The sequence below is a fragment of the Dendropsophus ebraccatus genome, chromosome 1 (genome assembly GCF_027789765.1).
Source record: "Dendropsophus ebraccatus isolate aDenEbr1 chromosome 1, aDenEbr1.pat, whole genome shotgun sequence".
In the NCBI taxonomy this organism is placed as follows: domain Eukaryota; kingdom Metazoa; phylum Chordata; class Amphibia; order Anura; family Hylidae; genus Dendropsophus; species Dendropsophus ebraccatus.
The window spans coordinates 168,484,356-168,504,437 of NC_091454.1; the positions used below are offsets into that span (position 1 = coordinate 168,484,356).

At 40.0% G+C, this 20,082-nt stretch overlaps 1 protein-coding gene across 1 annotated transcript in view; it reads left to right on the top strand.

Annotated features, from left to right (window-relative positions):
- Positions 1 to 20,082, top strand: part of FURIN (furin, paired basic amino acid cleaving enzyme) — a 151,859-nt gene that overhangs the window by 90,338 nt on the left and 41,439 nt on the right. Inside the window, exons 4-5 of the mRNA XM_069984155.1 lie at positions 10,258 to 10,353; positions 12,896 to 13,024. Coding sequence (XP_069840256.1) covers positions 10,258 to 10,353; positions 12,896 to 13,024 — 225 coding nt within the window. The remainder of the gene's footprint in view (positions 1 to 10,257; positions 10,354 to 12,895; positions 13,025 to 20,082) is intronic.

Sequence of the window (20,082 nt, forward strand, 5' to 3'; positions counted from 1 at the left end):
ATTTTTGAACATTAGGTAAAGATTCCCTTAATGTCCCCTTTAGCTATTATTATATCTTTCCATACTGGCAGGAAAGTCCAGTCATATTTAGCTTGTCTATAAAAGCGGATATAAAGCAATTTTTTATTTCTATAGCCTAAGTGTGCTAGACAGAGCACACTCCTATCCACTTGTCTGCCTCAGGTTTCTCAGGCCTTCAGGTTGTCTGAATTGGCATAGTTCTTAAAAGGACTTGTATGGATATCACTTTATAATCAGTGGGGACCTCGATTGATACTGAGAATAATGGGCCACTTATCTGGTATAGCGCTGTCTCCCCTTCATACTCTTTCCTGCACAGCTGTGTTCCTGTTCACCCCTGTTCAGGGGACTTCTGCTCTTCTTATTCACTGTCATTCTCATATCCCTAGTTTTATACCATAACTAGTCAGATAGCTATAGGGGAAACAAGCATTTGGCTAATGGCTATTTTTACTGGATCCACCATAAAATGCATGCTTAGGGGAAGAGGCTGCCTCGAGAGCCACTGGCAGGTACTTCTATCTTGTGGGAATGTAGAACCCATTATATCTGATCCATCTTCCACACCCTCTCTTGTTGGTGGGCATTGAGAAGTCCTCTGAGATTACCTGGTGCTTGATTGACTTTTTTTTTTTTTTTTTTTCATTCAAAATACCAGTGTATGAGTAAGGAGGCTTTGCAGTTTTCGAACCTTACTTTTCTCTAAATGCCATATTCAGGAAAAAGGAGGAAAGAATGCAGTACACCAATAGAGATCATCATGGTGATAGATGTCGCCATAACTTTTAAAAACAACTGTGTGAAAAAGCTTGAACACACTGGAACACACTCTAAATGTAATGGAATAAAACATACTCCAGTCCATAGAGTTTATTTTGTACGTAGAAGTTTCCATACTTGAGCACTTAAAGTACATTTTTTTCCATTTTTTTTGTTCAGCTATACTTCCTCCACATTGCAGTCACCTGTATGTATTCCGTCTCTGATTCACCTTTTTATACCAGAGATTTTATTCAACATTTTATTTATTGTTGGGGTGACAGAACATTAGTAATATAGCAAGGCTTCTGCAGGCTTGCAAAAAAGCGCTCTCTGGTAATGGATTGCTGAACTAAACTTGCATTCATATGCAAAGAGTACGTACCTTTTATTGAAGTGCGGGTGAACATTTTTTTTCTTAGGAAACGCTTTATCACTAATTTAGCACCACAGTGTCATTTATTTTACGATGTTCCCGTTTCTTGTACTTCCCTTGTTAAACAAGTCATTTAAATGGTCACAACACATAAAATGCCAGCTTTTTATGTAGTACACGGCTCAGTAGCTCTTTGTTGGAACTTGCATGTAATACGTGTAGAAATAAAGGAACATAAAAAAATACGGATTAATATTAAATTATTATGAAAGCAGTCAGTCTTCTCTTCTAATGTCCCTATTAGATTTCTATTGATTTAACCTCAACCAGCTCTTTCCTGTACATTGTTAAAGGAAAGCTAAACTGTAAAAACACTCAAAGATCCCAGCATTTCCTTAATCCTATCCTTACCTTTGATCCTATTCTATTTGTACTATATGTGCTTCTGGAACTTCTTGCTGCTTCTTATATTCTTGCTACTGGTCTGTGAGTTGTGGAGCAGCTGGCTTTAGCAGTAGACATCATTGACTAAGTTTTTAAGCTAAGGGTACGGAGTGACTTTGGCCATGCAGCGTGTTTTACAGGCAAAGATAAATTGCGGCTAACAGATGCTAATGTGGAACTAGAATACACTCTTGCACAGGTTTATAGTGAATTTAAGGTTGGTCCACTACTCTATTCACCTCCCTGATATAAATTAGAGAGGAAGTCAGAACCAACAGGGAGCTGGCTATGGGAATTGAGACCAAACGGCATCAATCAGCTTGCAGTGTATTGCTTTGCATGTAAGCTGCAGAAGAAAACCGTAAAAAAAAAAAATGCAACTAAAACAAATTGCGAAAATGTTTTTCACATAATACATACAATGCACAAAAAAGTTATTGGCTATAGAGTTTTTAAAAGGAGTGTCGTTCCTTTCATAAAAGTTTCTTGTCATTTGGGAACATTTGGAGCTTTTGGTGCAGAGAGACTGAAGCAAAGGCGCGCTAGCCCTCCCATAAACACACACTGAGACTGGAGTGACACTGTGTGAGACTGAGGAGTTCTGCCGCTTTTGCACCAAATTGATTTGGTCCTATTTTCAAATAGGTTTCTGGCTTTGGCTTCAATTATCTGTTAGATAAATCTGTTTGTGTAAAAACACCATTAGAATGCTCCTCTCAATTGATTTCAGCAGAGAGAGACATCTCCATGCATATGAAGTCTATTCATTAACATCAATGAATTGTTAAAGCAGTACAGCCAAATTTCAAGTTAATGAACTTGAGCGTGCTTAAACTTTAATCTTGATATGTCCGATATGCATTGGTGGACTCCATAAGCTCAAACTATCTCGAACTACCTAAATCGTTCACCCAATTACACGCAACTATGATCGTTACTTATGATCGTTCTTGTCGTCACTACTGCGAACCACCAAACAACGTCTGATTACATGCAAGCGATTTGCAAACGATAAAAATGGGTGCAAATTTCTCATGGTTCGTTTAATAGTCGCCTGCTATTACACTAAACGATTATCACTCAAATCCGAATTATCTAACGATTTTTTTTGAACGATAGTCGTCCCGTGTAATACCACCCTAACAGTGATTTCCAGAACCTCTACTCCTTTCTCTAACTAAATTCCTTTACTTTCTGGAATCATTTAAAATCACTAAAGCTTTGCTGTTTTTATTGTTTCTTTACTTTAACCCCTAGGTGACCTAGGACGTACTGGTACGTCCTGGAAGTCTGTCCCCAGACGACCCTGGAAGTACCGGTACGTCCTGAGCTATGAAGCGCGCTCCGGAGAGGAGCGCGCTTCATAGCAGGTGGGGGCCGGCTGCAATCAGCAGCCGGCACCTCACCGTTAATGACACACTGCAGCGATCGCGCTGAAGCGTGACATTAACTCCTTAAACGCCGTGATCACGCCGCGGCGTTTAAGTGTGAGTGACAGGGGGAGTCCCCTGTTACTTATCGGGACCCCCGCAGTGACACTGCGGGGGTCCCGATCGTTAAAACGCACCACCAGAGGTTTCACCTGCCTCCGTGTGGTTCGATTGGCGCTCTGGTCACTGAGCCTGCACAGGCTCAATGAGCAGAGCGCCGATAACACTGATCAATGCTATGCCTATGGCATAGCAATGATCAGTGTATAAAATCAAAGTAGTGTATGTACAAGTCCCCCAAAGGGACTTAAAATGTGTGTAAAAAAAAAAAAAAAAAAAGTTAAAAATCACTAACACACTACCCCAAAACCCCTCCCCCAATAAAAGTTTAAATCACCCCCCTTTCCCATTTATATAAATAAAACATCTAAAAATAAACATATAATATACCGTAGCGTGCGTAATTGTCCAATCTATTAAAATATAGCAAGCTTCATTGTGAATGGCGTAGACGAAAAGAGGGAAAGTGTGCGGATTACTGATTTGATGTTACATTATATATACAAAAAATAGATTTATAAAAAGTGATCAAAACGTCCGGTCTTCACAAATAAGGTATTAATAAAATAAAGTAGAGATCATGGCAGAAAAATTACACCCCATACAGCCCCGTAGGTGAAAAAAATAAAACTGTTATAAGCGTCAAAATAGGCCCATTTTATTATTTAATTGCCAAAAAAAAAAGGATTTCATTAAAATATATATAACATTAGAGAATCTGTGTAAACTGCATATGGTTGTGTTCAGACTGACCTATAGAGTAATAGTATCATGTCACTTTTACCATATAGTGCATTACGTAGCCACAGGAACCCCCCAAACGTTACCATATTGCATTCTTTTTTACGATTTCACCAATTTATATCTTCATAAATAATATATTTGGGATTCCGTCATAAATGTTATGGTAAAATGAAAGACTCCATTACAAAGTACAACTATTCCTGTAACAAACAAGCCATTACATGGCCTTGTAGATAGAAAACTGAAAGTGCTAGAGCTCTTAGAAGGGGAAGAAGAAAAAACAAAAGCGCAAGGATCAAAATTTGCGCGGTCCACTGGGTCATTTTGGGCCTGGTCCTCAAAGGGTTAAAGTGTCAATGTCGTTAAAATTTTTATTGCAGAAATCAATAGTCCAGGTGATTTTAAGAAACTTTGTAATTGGGTTTATTAGCCAAAAAATGAATTTTTATAATGAAAAAGCAGTTTGAGGGTATAAACCCACACACCGTATGTGCAGCGTATTTACTGCTGCGATACGCAGCAAATACGCAGCAAATACGCAGCAAACACGCAGCAAAAACGCAGCAGATTAGATCTAAATAACTGAACACAGCATCAAATCTGTACCAACAAATCTGCTGCGTATTTGTTGCGTATCTGCTGTGTATACGGTGTGTGGGTTTGTACCCTGAAGCTCTCCACCCTGTCTTCATGGTTTTCCTATGGAGAGAGAAAGTAAAACCAGCAAAACAGGACAACAAAGAGTTAATTTACATTCACATCTCGGGCTCTTTCCTCTGACAGTCACCACTGACCTCTTACCTCTAATTAGGGCTCTGAATAGCTCCCCTGCTGAGCAATCCTTTGTTCTCGGCTCTCCGCTGCCCGCTAATCTCACTCCTTCCCCCTCCCCCGCCCCCCTCCCCCCTCCCCTCTTCATAGACCAGACAGATCCGACTGATTAAAAAAAACAGTCGAGATTTCCTGATAGTTTAAATATCCAGAGGTGATCTTTAAATGGCTTACAGGCCTGCTTTTATATAGTTGGAGGTGGTGAAATTTTTTTTTTTTGGTAGCTTAATATGAATGTCCAATATTCCAAAGGAATCCCTTTCTCTGGACATGTGGCCGTCCAACATGAAATAGACAAAATGATGAGTGCTTTAAGTTTAATAAAGTGAATCCCTTTCCGAAAAATGATCCTACAAAGATTAAAATTATCCGAATAATGCATTTTAATACATAGTCTTGGCAATAGATCATCGCATCAATAGATCATCTTAATATGCGAGCTGATTATTTTGTTCTGGCTTGTTTAAATCTTTGGGGTTTTAAGAGACAAACTGCTATCTGTTTCATGCACTGGGCAAGTCATTTGGGGTTTGAGTGCTTCCTTTTTATTAGGATGTGAAGGAGCTTGGAGTGTCATCTGTCACTTTAGTGTCTATAAAGCAAATGACTTTTCCTCCTAACAAACGTACTTTGTCTCATACCCTCACGCACTCTTGAGTCATTGCGCGCCTGATGAAAACTTAATGGTCTTTCAAATGTGGCTTTAATTTTGGAAGTTTATCATAGTCTGTTTTGCTGAGCTCGACAATGAAAAGCTCATCTGATCATGACAAGTCTGGGTTAGCCTGTGGGAGGCTGTCTGAGTGGGCAGCTCCTGTCTCAAAGAATCCTGGGCTCATTGAAAGGCTTATCTATAAAGGTCTAGTGTAAAATGAAGCTTTGTTAGATGGGATAGTCTGGTAATTCTATACGTAATTTTAACGTTATAGGGGTTGTCTGGTAAAAAAAAAAAATATTTATTTGATCTATGTACCCAGGCTGTGTGATTTTAAAATAAGTTTTTATGTACGACTATAGTTGGAAGAAAATAAAATATAATAGTTTGACTAAATGACAGAAATCTGAATTATTATTATTATTATTATTATTATTAGTAGTAGTAGTAGTAGTAGTAGTAGTAGTCTGTTGATTGGGAGTCTGGTCTATACCTATATTGAAAATATAAATAGATAGTCTTAATCTATATTAAAAATTTAAAGGGGGCATTCAAACCCCTAAAGTAATCCCTGTCCACAGGATATGTAACTAGCCCATAGGTGGAGTTCAACTGCTGGGACTCTCTAATCATATGAATGGAGGAAAATTGTCTTCCTGAATGAGTGGCGTGCTGCATATGCATGCGGCCAGTGCTCTACTAATACTCCGAACATTGCCGATTGTTTGTTTTAGCTGATCGAAGGGAGTCAGCCATGTTTGAAATTTATTCGGATGACACATTTTTTATTCATAAAACTGTAAGCACCAGAATGGACTAAAGTGTGTTTGGCTACATTGACAAATGAACATTCACCAGATTAGTGTTCATGCAGTGCTTGTGTAACCATCAACCACTTCTGGCTATATGTTTCAGACAGTTGCCTCTTCCAGTACCTCATATACAGGCAAGCCTGGCATGATATGTCCTATATGTGTTCTAAATAGGGAGAGCAGAGAATGCTGCTGCCAGACAGTTCTGAGGATGGCTTACCTCCCTGAGAACAAAAGGATTGGGCATGTAGAAATCCAATCCTTCTATCTTCTGGTATGGTATGGACCCCTTTAGCTATATCTGCCAACAAATCTGTAATGTGGACACCCTACAACCCACTCTTATAATTGTAAATGTATTAAAAATGCTAGCCTATCCTGTTACATAGGTTATCAGTAGGTAAGGGTTAATGTTGGTTTATTAGAACTTTCAGCCACATGGGCCTGCAGCTTTTATTGCTTTTATGGAATACATTTTACCTGGCTCAGAATCCACATTTCCTTTGTGTGTGTTCTCTTCTGAGCCTGGTTTTGCGTTACCTACAATTTCCCGAGAGATTGGCTGCTTAGAGATCATCATCATCCTCCGGGAAGCTCCTGGATGAAGGGACTGCAGCGTGCTGGAATTTATTAACAATCTGCTATTTTACCCTTTTCTCATTGTGGGCTTTTTTTTGTCATATAAAGAGGATGGCGCGTGTGAGTTGGTGTCTGTCTGCATATACATGGCTGACTGGTGTGTGTGTGTGTATATTCTATAGTACATATGCACTCTCACAAATGCATGTTTGTGTAAGCAGACAAATGGATGGCGCAGTAGCGATATCTTTGAAATGCGAAGGTTTTCTTTTGAAATAAAGTGGTTTTATCCATTTTACTCATTGTTTCCATGGTAATGAAATGTTCCGTTTTGATCTATACATCACAATTCATAACAAGACTTGGATGTTCTTTATTTTGTGTGTGTTCCCTTTAGCCATGTTGTGTTTATAGATGAAGTGCATTTTGGGATTGCTGTTTAAAGCCTCTCGCTCAGGTCTCTTATGTTACCTTGTCTGAGCAACATACTGTAGCATGGAGTAGGAGATGCTCAGCTCGGAGATCTATTTTTTTTTTTCAGTGCTCTTATAAAAATCTGAGAGTCCTGTTCTCCCTGCCCCCACACAGTGACTGACAGCTCTTCTTGTAGGAGTTTGTATACGGGGGAGCTGTCAGTCACTTTGTGTGGGGACATTACCGCAGGACTCTCATGCTGTCCCCGAGACCTGACAACATTTACATAGCTTTATACTTACGAAGGCCAAATTATGGAAAACTATATTCCCTATATCCAGTAATGCTCACCAGACAGGGCACTTTAACACTTTTGCGCTTTGTTTTAATTAACGCAACAGAACACAAATGGTTGTGTGGTTCCTGCATCCCCCTCCCCGTATGGCCATTACTTGTGATTTGGTACAGCTCATATCCGTAGTTGGGCTTTTCACCCCATAACACAGGACACACTTGATAAAATCTCATCAAATTTCTCTGACTTCACTGCGCAGAGAAATTTACTGACCGGGCTGCCAGACACAGATGAGCTGGTATAGTTAGTGCCTTCATTTCTCTTCTTCATTGCAGTTTCTTTCATTCAAATGACTCTATAAATGGAAGTAGTTTATCTGCCTCCCTCAGAAAGAACAGGGTATTTTATCTTCGTGCAAGAGCATGGTATTCTTTCCTCCACCTTACACATTTGGAAGACAAATAAGTGAGTGATTGTCCTAGAACGTCTCCGCTTCCATGAATTTAAGACTCTCATGTATTGGGTGACCTCCTATCGCCATCATTTGTGTACAAGGACAAATCCATCTTGCAATATCCCAAACCTTAGTTTAGTATTCTTCTTGGGTCGTGGCTGAGTCTTATTTTTTTCATCTTAGTATGGACACACTTAAGAAAAGTAAAATCCAGGACAACCCCTTTTGGTTTTGTATTTGCAATATAAAGATAATTCCATCTGTTCATAAGATCCACTTGCCTTTTACTGTAGTAATGGGAAGAACTACTTCTACAGGAAGGCGAATGTCTCATCTGCATTAACAATAATGACTAATATTGTTGAACGGAAATTTGTCACACAGCACAAGTGCTTTTTTTCCATATGGAAGACTGTCTACTTGTTAAAGCTCTTGTATACAAGCATGGATGTAAATGAGTTTGACATTCCTTATTTACATTGTTCAGATGTCATTTTTGCTAAGCCAGATAAAGGTAGCTTTTATGAATCTGCCAGAAGTAGTCTTCTAAATATTTTATACGGAATTGGTTTTCCCTTTTGAGCTAAAAGCCTTCAATACATTTTATAAAAATCCTATCGGAATTAACTTTTACTCATACACTAGAACATTTGTGAGAGATTGGGCACTGATGTTGGGTGACTAGGCCTAATGTCTCCCTTATTCCAAAGATCTTTCATGAGATCCGGGCTGTCCGCAGGCCGGTCACCTTCATTCACGTGAAAACATGATTTCCTTCCTTTCTGCAGAGTTGTTGCCTAAAAGTTGACTAGTCTAGAGAATGCCCTTAATAACTGTGCCAAGGTTTAGGTCCATAGAACAAAGGGCCCAACAAAATCATGAAAAATGGTGCCAGTCCTACTAACCAATTCTCTTCCACCATATTGTACAGCAGAGCTGGGGAACCTTCTGCCGTCAAGTTTGTTGCAAAACCACAATTGTTATCATGCCTGGATAGCCAGGTTTTGTGACAGCCACATGGGTGCAGGTTCCCTTTCCCATTTAGATGGTGAAGCTGGAGTTGTCATTCTAAATAATAACTTCCCCTTCTCCTGGGTCTAATAACAGTGAGCTATAAGTCTTTCTTGCTCACTGCTGACATTGTACATACTGATCACACAATGTGGGTGGCTTTTTGGCCTCATTTACAAGTTTTTCAGAACTGTATATTATGTCTGCAGTCCGCCAAAAATGTATCCGTAGTGCATCCTTAATCTGCATTTTTGTGGACCACCAAAAAATGCAAAGATTAAATTAAGGTGATCTGTATGTTTTGCACTCCTTATAGATGTTTCTTCCATAAATTACGGCAGCTTCCTTAGACTTCTATTGGTGAATCTATTCCACAATTACAATTTTTTTTTTTGTGGCACTGATTGCAGATCTGTAAAACTGCAGATAGTGTGAATAGCCCTGTAGAAATATGTTTACCCTAAATTTGTCCGTAATTGTGGATCCAAAAATATAGACGTATTTATGGAACGTGTGAATAAGGCCTTAGTTGTATTTCCATAGCCTATCCTGACTTTGTATCTTAACCAGACCATAGAGCATTGTTCTCCAATCTGAGGCTCTTCAACTTTTGCTAAACAGGCGTCAGGGCATGATAGGAGTTGTAGTTTTGCAATAGCCGGAGTGCCTCAGGTTGGAGAACATTCCCATAGAAAGGACGTATCAAAAAGGATGAAACTTTGCAGTTCATGAATATATGTACTAGTATAATGTCCATTCTTTAAAATAAGGGGTGCTCCAAAATGTTCAGGACCACAGGGAAGTCTAATTCACTTTCATTGCCCCATGTATTTGTCAGCACCCATCTCTTTAAGGGAAGCTCTTTGTAGAAACTGTGAATTCCCTTTCGCTTTCCTGCTGTTTTATCAGAACCTTTTTTTTATGCTACCAAAGGGATTGATTCTGCCAATCTGCATAGATCAATAAATTGCTATAGTTTTGTAGGTTGAACAAAACCTGAAAACGATAAAGAGATTTTTGTTTTGTGCGGAGATATTGAAGCTTTGTCAGGGCACATCTTGATTATGAGTGTATTGCGCTTTTGAGGCATCGGTCTTATAGCTTTCATTGAAAGTATTGCTTTATCTTTTTAGTGTTCCTGTTTCATCAAAGCATTGTTTCTTACTATTGTTCTATATCAATCCTGTACAATTTAGCTGACTGCTTAAAGGGCTGTAAGACATAGGATAAGAGATCAGCACCTTCAGACAAACTGCTCTTAAAAGGGTGCATCCGCGCTTCATAATGGAAATATAAAGTTCTCCTCCCCCATTAGCTAACTACCATGGTTATGCTGCTCTCCTAGTAGTTTCATGATGTTCTGTCTTTTCAGGTACACTGGGCAGAGCAGCAGGTGGCAAAGAAAAGAAGGAAAAGAGATATTTTTACAGAGCCGACAGACCCAAAGTTTCCCCTGCAGTGGTATTTGGTAAGTGTGTTAAGATTCTAGCATATTCTATAGACGTGAAAGGCAATTTCTTAGTGTAAATATTTTTGCAAATAGTACATAGAATAAATGACGTATGCTACCCTCCCTGCAGCAAGGAATGCTGTGCTATGCTTTCATCTAGTAATAATTATAGGGAAAAAGCTTTCTGCAGAATTCCATCTCATCCTATAGAGTATGCACACACATGAGATGTAGGGAGTCCTCACTGCACATAGGCATTAGCTGTACATATGTATGCATCTCACATGGAGGAAAACTAGTTGTATCTGTAGTGTGAGTAAATATGACCCCAGTTTGGAACGGTAGTGTTTTGAAAAGTGTATTTTGAAAGTGCTTTTAGCTCTGTATTAATGACAGTATTGTGTCCTTTTAAAAAGTCTGACTCATGGATTCATCCCTGATCTATAGGCACTTAAAGTGGTTTCACATATACAGTACCATACATTTGATCTATGTCATCTAGAGATGAGTAAACTTACAGTAAATTCGGGTTCCAGTGAACACTAATGCTCAGTATTTAAATCCCAGTGGCTGGAGAAGATGGATGCAACCCTAGAACTGGCTGGAAAACATAGATACAGCCATAGGCTGCAGGATTTAAATACAAAGCGTTAGAGTTTTTGTAAGTTCGATTAGATCTAATATCATCCCTATCATTATAAAAAAAATATGGACAGTCATTTGGATGTCACATGAATGCTATACAGGCCTTAGATATGTCCGTCATGTGTGCCATCCAGTGAAGCGTGCTGTGCATTGGAATTAAGGATGATATACCAAAAGATAAAGGTGTGATCTGCTTTGTAGAATAATAATGGCTCCATATTTTGCATCTGTTCTTTATACATGAATGCTGATGATCAGAATGTGAGGAATGATCTTGCATGTGTGACAGAGGCGACAATTTGGCAACTTTTAGAATGCAATTGAGAGAGTTCTAAGAAAGGGATAATAGACCGTGTATTCACCACGTTTTTCTTCCACACCTTATCCTAGAGATCATGTCTGTTTGCCCATCCAATGCAGTAGGATAGGTACAAAATGTTACCTTCTAAAGAATACAGGTGTAATAACCAATGCAACCTGGGACCACATCACATTGTGTGGGCCTATTATGTGGAGTCTAGAAGTTAATAAGAATTGCGGGTCTCTTGTGTACCCACACATTAATTTGTCACTTCTACCAGACAAGGTTGAGTTGTACGCCCTGACCTACAATTTCTAACAAAGTAGCAGGAATTTTACTCACAAAGAGTGAACTCTAAACCTAGTAGGCATCTTATGATTTGTGAAAAGTCTCCAAACCACTGACTTGGCACTTGTGCTGCCAAAAATCTTGCTTATGAGAAATATGCTTATCCCCTCGGAGACGACAGAGCCATTGAATGTATATTTTTTTTCTTTAAGTTTTTCCCATTAAAATTAAATTGCGCTTTGTGCCTTATCCTTGGTGATTACTATGCCAGCAATGTAAGCTTTCCTGGGAGAACTGAAAACATCTGGCTTGCAGAGACGTCAGGTTAAATTAGGTTATAGGAATTGCAAGTTTCATGTAAAGCAATAAGCAGTAAGCTGTGTATATTTCTAGCGCTGCCTATGTATCGGCCAGTGGTTTCTCTTCATCTAAACTATTTATGTATTTTTGACGGTTAACCCGATATAGACAGTCTTTGCTAATTCATGGTTGATATTATGTACTTGGAAGCTTGCACAGAACACACTCTTCCATATACATATTTTGATGACTTTCCTGAATTTCAGGAAATGTTGGGAGATCTGTTGACCTTTCCTAACATCTTGACAACTTCTTTTGTTACTTTTTAAAGTATGCTCAGTTCTAAAATGTCATAAATCCCCAATGTATGAGGCCTGGAGCTCAAGGGGACATGGTGTCTGGCTTGAGAGTGCATTGTTCAGATTCACGCATCATAAATTGGGGTATGAATTTTTAGCTTGCTTGATCAGCGGCTTTCCTTCTATCAAGACATACATTCATATTAAAAATACTATTAACTTAATGTTCAAGATGACTTCCTCCAGCAGTAATGGGATTAAAATACGATCTGTCCCTGTGATGAGCTTGAGTTTTCATCGATCTTACTCAGATGGGGGAATTTCCTCCAGAAATCCTTCCCTAACCTTGGCCGTTAGAAGGAAACCTATCATTGCAGAATTGCTATATTTATTGGCTAATCACAAAGCATTCCGCTAGTATCACATCCCAATTTTTGACCATTTTAGAAAGACCATTTGCTTTTGGTGTTCAAATATTGTTTAACCCCAAGGAAAATCTAGTGAATTTATGTCTACCTTTTCATAAGTCTGCCACTTTTAGGACCAGCAGCTTTAGAATTGGATGATATTCTAGTCTATAAGAAGCTTGCATTGCGAAATTGAATTTCAGGATTTCATGAATAACTGGGTCATAACCTCAATGTAATACCATACAGATCTTTCCATTTCATAGATGCATTCTGTGAACTTTATACTGGAATTAAGTAATATCATTTTTATTTTTCAGTATGATCCAAACCGCCATGACCTCCATGTGAAAGAAGCCTGGGCTCAAGGTTACACTGGTAAAGGAATTGTGGTCTCCATCCTGGATGATGGTATTGAAAAGAACCACCCAGACTTGCAAGGAAATTATGTGAGTATATGCTGTAAATGGTAATCTCCTAAGAAGGTGTAATATTCACATTAATATTGTGATAGTATTATGTGCAACACTTCAGGTATCCAAGGCAACAGAATAAAGACTAAACAAGTTACAGCTAAGCTACAACTGTACTCCCGGATCACATATTTCCTACGTTGTTCAGTATTGTATTTTCTTTTACTGCGCCTTCTTTACAGGAGTATTTCTTTTCATTACTACTTCTGCCAAAGAGAAAGATATTGCAAACCATTGATCACTGTCATTTCTTTTCAGCTAGGTTTAGTCAGTAATTGAAGGGGATTTTTAGGTGTATGTATATGAAGTTTGTGCTTTTAGTTAAAGGGGTATTCCAGGGGGAAAAAAAAATCTTTTTTCCTCTATCTGCAGGATAGGGGAAAAGTAGGAGATTGCGGAGGTCTGACCTCTGTACCCCCGCCCCCCCCCCCCCCACCGATCTCCTTATTGGGCCCTGCTGGCTCTGTTATGAATAGAGCCAGGGGTACAGTGCGAGACCCCAGTTCTATTCATGCATAGGAGCGACTAGAAGAGCCAAGTGCGTTGGAAGAGCGATGTACCATGAGGTACATTTGCTTCAATTGTTGCATATGAATAAAACGGCGCCGGCACAGGGAAGCCGGTGCCATGGTCCTTTTTTGAACCGCGGCCAAGTTCCCGCACATGCACTGGTCTCTTACCGAGCACCAGCCGGGCCCGAAGCATGGAGGCAGGCTGGCCCACCCCCATTGGGAGGAAACCCCCACCCCTCTATGATGCAGCTCCATTAGAATCAACAGAGGCGGCGTGGCTCCGTAAGGAGATTGTTGGGAGGTACAGAGGTTGGAACAGTGGATAGAGGAAAAGTTAATTTTTCCTGAAATACCTCTTTATCGCTTTGGATACTCATTGGCTGTGTCTAAAACTGTGCCCAAAGTACAATTAGATAAAAAAAAATAAATCTGGAATACCCCTTTTGAAGAGGTACTTTGCTCAAAAATAAGTTTTGATATGTTTCTACCCCTGGAAATAACATAACAGTATATTCTTACCTCTCCGTGCTCCCCTGGTGTTCTCCTGTGGCACATTCAGGTCCTGGCCAAGATGATTCTGCCTCCGCTTTTGAGATGGAAGGCCACCATGGCTAGTGATTTGGCTAAGCAGGCTGTAACCCTCAGACAAGTTCACCTTGGAAGTGGAGGTGGGATCATCTCGGTCAGGACCCAAAGATTTCATAGGAGAATTCCCGGGGGAGTGCTGAGAGGTAAGAATACAGTGTTTTGTTATGTTATCGCCATGGGCAGCAACGCATAAAAATATTATTTTTAAGCAGAATACTCTGTTATGGTGCGTTCACACCTACAGGATCTGCAGCTGATTTTCTGCAGCAGATTTCAGTTAAATAACTGAACACAGCATCAGATTTGATGCTGTGTTCAGTTATCAGGGCCGCTTTTGCCATGAGGCGGAATGAGTATTCCGCCTCAGGCGGCAGATTGTGCGCCCCTTCAGGGGGCGGCAAGATTTCCCCCGCCGCTGTCATTATAGCTAAGTTTAACTTGGCTAAAATGACAGCCGCAGCCATGGCCTCACCACTCGTCGCGCGGCTCGCGCCGCCCACGCTCACCGGCGTCCCTGCATCTGACGTCACCCAGCCTTCTTCCTGATTGGTTGGGTGCGTGCGTGCGCCACGGCCGTCCGCCGCGGCGCTACGCACTGAGGTCACGTCACCTGTCCAGGAAGTAGGAGTGCAGTTCCGGTCTTCATCTGAGGAAGAGCGGTTTCCCTGTGCTGTGGTAAGTACCTGGGGTGGTAGGGGGGTTGGATGGGTGGCGGGCGGCTTGCGGAGGTGCGGGTTGCGGCGGTGGGGGGACCTGTTAGTTTTTTTTTCCGGGTTGGCAGTCTATTTTCATTATTAGGGAGTCTCTGCATTCAGGGGTCAGGGCCTCTGCAGAGACCTCCTCATAATGACAATAGACTTAATGCAGCCAGGGTCTTTGTTTGCAGCTCATTCACTTTTCTTTTTTTTTACAGGTAGAGACAGGACTACTTCGGGAAAAAAGATTTTTACATTTTTGATTTAATAAAAGGGTCAATGAGGAGTCTCGGGGGAGTTTTATTTCAATAAAGAACCTTTTAAAATTGGTGTTTTTTTTCTTACCTATTTTTGGCTTGGTAGTGGAAGCCATCTAATAGATGGCATCCATTATTAAGCCGGGCTTAGTGTTAGCCCGTAGAAGGGCTAACACTAACTCCCCACGCTTATTACCCCGGTACCCACCACCACCAGGGGTACCGGGAAGAGCCAGATACCGTCAGGCCTGGAGCACCAGAAAATGGCGCTCCTGGACTGGGCGGCAGCAGGCTGGCGTTATTAGGCTGGCAGTAGCCAAAATAAATGGCCCCTGCCACCCTGGTAGCGTCAGGCTGCTGTTGCTTGGTTTTGTATCTGGCTGGTTATGGAAAATGAGGGGGACCCCACACATTTTTTTTCATTTATTTATTTAATAAACTAATGCATGGGCCCCCTTATTTTCTATAACCAGTCAGATACAGAACCAAGCAACAGTAGCCTGACACTATCATGGTGACAATAGCCAAAATAAATGGCCCCTGCCACCCTGGTAGCGTCAGGTTGCTGCTGCTTGATTTTCTATGTGGCTGGTTAGGGAAAATGAGGGGGACCCTATGTATTTTTTTTATTTATTGAATAAACTAATGCATGCTTTCGCCCCTTCATTTTCCATAACCAGTCAGATACAGAACCAGTCAACAGCATCCTGACACTATCAGGGTAGCAGTGTCCAAAAATAAATGGCCCCTGCCTTCCTGTCAGGCTGCTGCAGCTTGGCTGTATCTGGCTGGTTATGGAAAATGAGGGGGACCCGACGCATTTTATTTATTTAATAAACTAATGGATGGGGTCTCCCCTATTTTCCATAACCAGACAGATATAAAACCAAGCAGCAGCAGCCTGACACTATCAGAGAGACAAGCACCATTTATTTTGGTCATTGCCAGCTTGATAACGCCAGCCTGTTGCTGCCTAGTCCTGGATCATCATTTTCTGGAGTTCCAGGCCAGACAGTATCTGATTCTTCCCAGTACCCCTGGTGACAGTAGGTACCGGGGTAATAAGCATGGGGGTTAGTGTCAGCACTTATAATAGCTATCACAAAGCCCTAGCTTACTAATGGATGCCATCTATTAGGCGGCTTCCACTACTAAGCCAAAAATAAGTAAGAAGATAAACAATTTAACAAAGCTCTTTATTGAAATAAAATACCCCAAGAACCCTCGTTGACCCTATTATTAAAAGTAAGAATCTTCTATATGAAGTAGTCCAGAATGAAAGTTTAAAAAAATATAAACAAAATAAAATGATACTTACCTGCCCTTGGACCACCTTTTTCAGTCCCTAAGGGTCCATATATACAGAAAGATTATCTGCCAAAGATTTGAAGCCAAAGCCAGAAACAGACTATAAACAGAGATCAGGTCATAAAGGAAAGACTGAGATTTTTCCTCTTTTCAAATCCATTCCTGGCTTTGGCTTCAAATCTTTGGCAGATAATCTGTCAGATAATCTTTCTGTGTAAATGGACAAATGTGACGATTTGCAACACCAGTAGATTTTGGCAGACAATCCAGGTTGTGTGTCAAAATCTGGTGCCACCTTCTGCTCTTTGCTTGAGGCATTCAGCAGAAGTACAGCAAACCTCATAGAGCTGTGCCCTGTAGCCAGTGCAACGAATTCGCACCTGGTGAATATAACCATGTACCACATGGTTGTATTCACTGCTGTGGTATATATCAATGCATACAATATATTCATCACTGGTATATATGAATGCATTTGTTGCTGTTATATATGTATGCTTGTGGTATATTCACTGCTGGTATATATGTATCTGTGTGGTGTACACTGCTGTATATGGTTATGCATTTTGTATATTCACTGCCAGTATATGGTTATGCATTAGGTATAATTATTGCTAGTATATTGTTATGCATTTCGTATATTTACTGTTGATTATTTATATATATATATATATATATATATATATATATATATATATATATATATATATATATATATATATATATATATATATATATATATGCGGTAGATTCATTGCTGATATGTATGGATGCTTTTGTATATTCACTGCTAGTATATAGTTATATGCATACATTTGGTATATTCACTGCTGTTATGTATGTATCTGTACAGAATACACTACTGGTATATGGTAATGCATTGGGAATACTCACTGATAGTATATACGAACGTGTGCAGAAGTATATTCATAGCTGGTGTATATGTATCTGTGCGGTATATTCACTGCTGTGGTGTGGTTATGCATATGGTATATTTACTGCTAATATATATATATATATATATATATATATATATATATATATATATACAGTGGTACCTTGGTTTAAGAGTAACTTGGTTTAAGAGCGTTTTGGTGTAAGAGCTCACAGTTTTTCAAAATAGTAACTTGGTGTAAGAGCATTGCTTTGGTGTAAGAGCTCCCTGTACTGGGTGGGAGGAGTGGAGGAGGGGCATGGTCTGCATAGCGGGGTCTACAGCCCTGTACTCTGACCCAGGAAGCCTGGGCGTGTGTGTTGGGGGGGGGGGGGGTGCCATTTTAATTTTCGCCTCAGGCAGCAGAAAAGCTAGAATCGGCCCTGTCAGTTATTTAACTGAAATCTGCTGCAGAAAATCAGCTGCAGATCCTGTAGGTGTGAACGCACCCTTAGGGTACAAACCCACTTGACGTATTTGCTGCGTGAATCAGTCTTAAAAATAAGCAGGCAAAACGCAGGTTGGCTTTATACAATTGTTCTGCGTTAAAATACGCAATTGCGTATTTTTGAAGCGTGAAGCTTGTTGTTAGCAATGCATCAGTTGTTAACAACCTGTGCGAAAAATGCATGTAGCTTCACGCTTCAAAAATACGCAATTGCGTATTTTAACGTAGAACAATTGTATAAAGCCAACCTGCGTTTTGCCTGCTTATTTTTAAGACTGATTCATGCAGCAAATACGTCAAGTGGGTTTGTACCCTTAAGGAAGCATGAAATAGCACAGCAATAAGTTGTTCCCCAACTGTCACCAGCTTCTTTGCAGAACCTTTGTTTTCAGTGTCTTTGGTGACTAATTTATACTTCTAAAATGAGATTACAGCAGACAAATTAGAGAAGAGACGCAGTGCTGGAGACAATCTCTTAGACCAGGTTTATACTGGGGCTCTGCAGAGGACAAAATTCCCCTCATTACATACCTTAGGAAAATCATCAGTCACAGTGATAAACTACAAGTGTGTTATAATAATGGGCAAATGTTAGAAAAGACCATGATTTTTCCTACATTTGGGGATTTGTTACAAATGGTGTAAAAGGACTTATTATACCAAGCAATTATCAGCAGTTACAGGCCAAAATCGCATGGTGTAATAGGTAGTGTTACAAGGCAACGATCAGCCGACATCTTTCAACGCGCTGAAAGAAAACAATGCCGATAGCGACAGTCTGCTTGCCATCGCTCTGTGTAATATTAGCGGCACCAGCAGACCACCAACATCTCCAAAGGGCCACCTGGACGATCTAAGATCTGGGCAGCTCCTCCTGGCCCCCCGTGCTTCACCTCGCTCAATGATGGTGCCTATAGTAGCACCAACAGCGAGCGTTGACCTGACAGATCGGAGCTCGCTTACTCCTTTAATATGGGCCCATTTAATAGAGCCCCATGTAATATTGGTGCCCAGTCAAGTTTATCTCTTGAAGAGGAATAAGGCAAAGTAGATTATGCGTTTGAATCATTATATAGCAGCTAGAATATCAGTAAATTGGTCTACAGTATTACAAAGGAAGCTTGATGGAGAAGTGAAAGGGAGGAAAAAAAGTAAATCATATACACTTATGTCAACATGACTTAAATGGGGTTGCAAGAATGTGTTAGCTACACTCTGAGGCGTCTTGTTTTGCAATAAAATGTTTTTAGGGTACTTTTCCGTAGCAAATATGTTGCACATTTTATGCTATATATATTATAATATTATACTTTTTTTTTTTTTCTTTTTGTAGGCGTGAACACAGATTTGAGCTTTGATCAGTAGCAGCCAACATTTAAAGTGATACTGTCAGCCTCTTACTTTGTGCATGGTTCTCCACACCATCCACATGCTTAGATGCTACCTGTGGATGGTGCGGAGAAAAATGGGGGTGACAGTATCACTTTAACATTAGCTTGTGTTTATTTTTCATATCCTTTGTGGTTTCAGTTTTACATTGCAGCCGTATGGTAATCGAAATATGTAATTTTGTTAGTATGTTCTATTAACAAAGTTTTACCAATCTTTAAAGCTGCGGAGCAAATTTAGATGGCTGCACTTTCCATTAGTACATACCATGATTCTGCAATTACAATTATATATCATAATTCTAGTACAAGACAGCAATCTGAACTGTTGTACAAATGCATAAATTAGGCTGCACGTGGAGTCCATCTATGAATGGAAAAGCTGGTAAGAAACACTTAGCATAGCCGCTAATGTGGGCATCAAAATGCAGCCATTTATAAAGTGCACAGGGTTTTTTTTTTCTCCACAGACCACACTGTGAAATTGGTTTTATTGTCTCTTTGACCTATAGTAGTAAATAGACATTTACAAGACTTTTATTGTAATTTATTTTCTCGGCATGTGTGTTTAATGAACAGTTGAATAATGCATGGTTTAAACATTTGTCTGCTTGGTAAGGAAAGAGAACCGGAAAGAAAGAGAGAGGATTGATTATTGATCTCCGTGAACTATTCTATGGAGGCATTTGCCGCAGTGCACTTGAAATTTATTAGGAAGGAGCCATTAGGTTGATGAAAAACTAAAGGTACTTGGATATCTTGATTCTTTTACTCCACTCGACTGAAAAAGAAACAAATGATCTGGGTTACAGCTGATAAGAGGAAGTGATGTATACGCTAGTCTCTGTAATTGACAATCGTTCTATTGTGTTTAGTTGTTTTATCTTTTTACAATTGTCTTTAT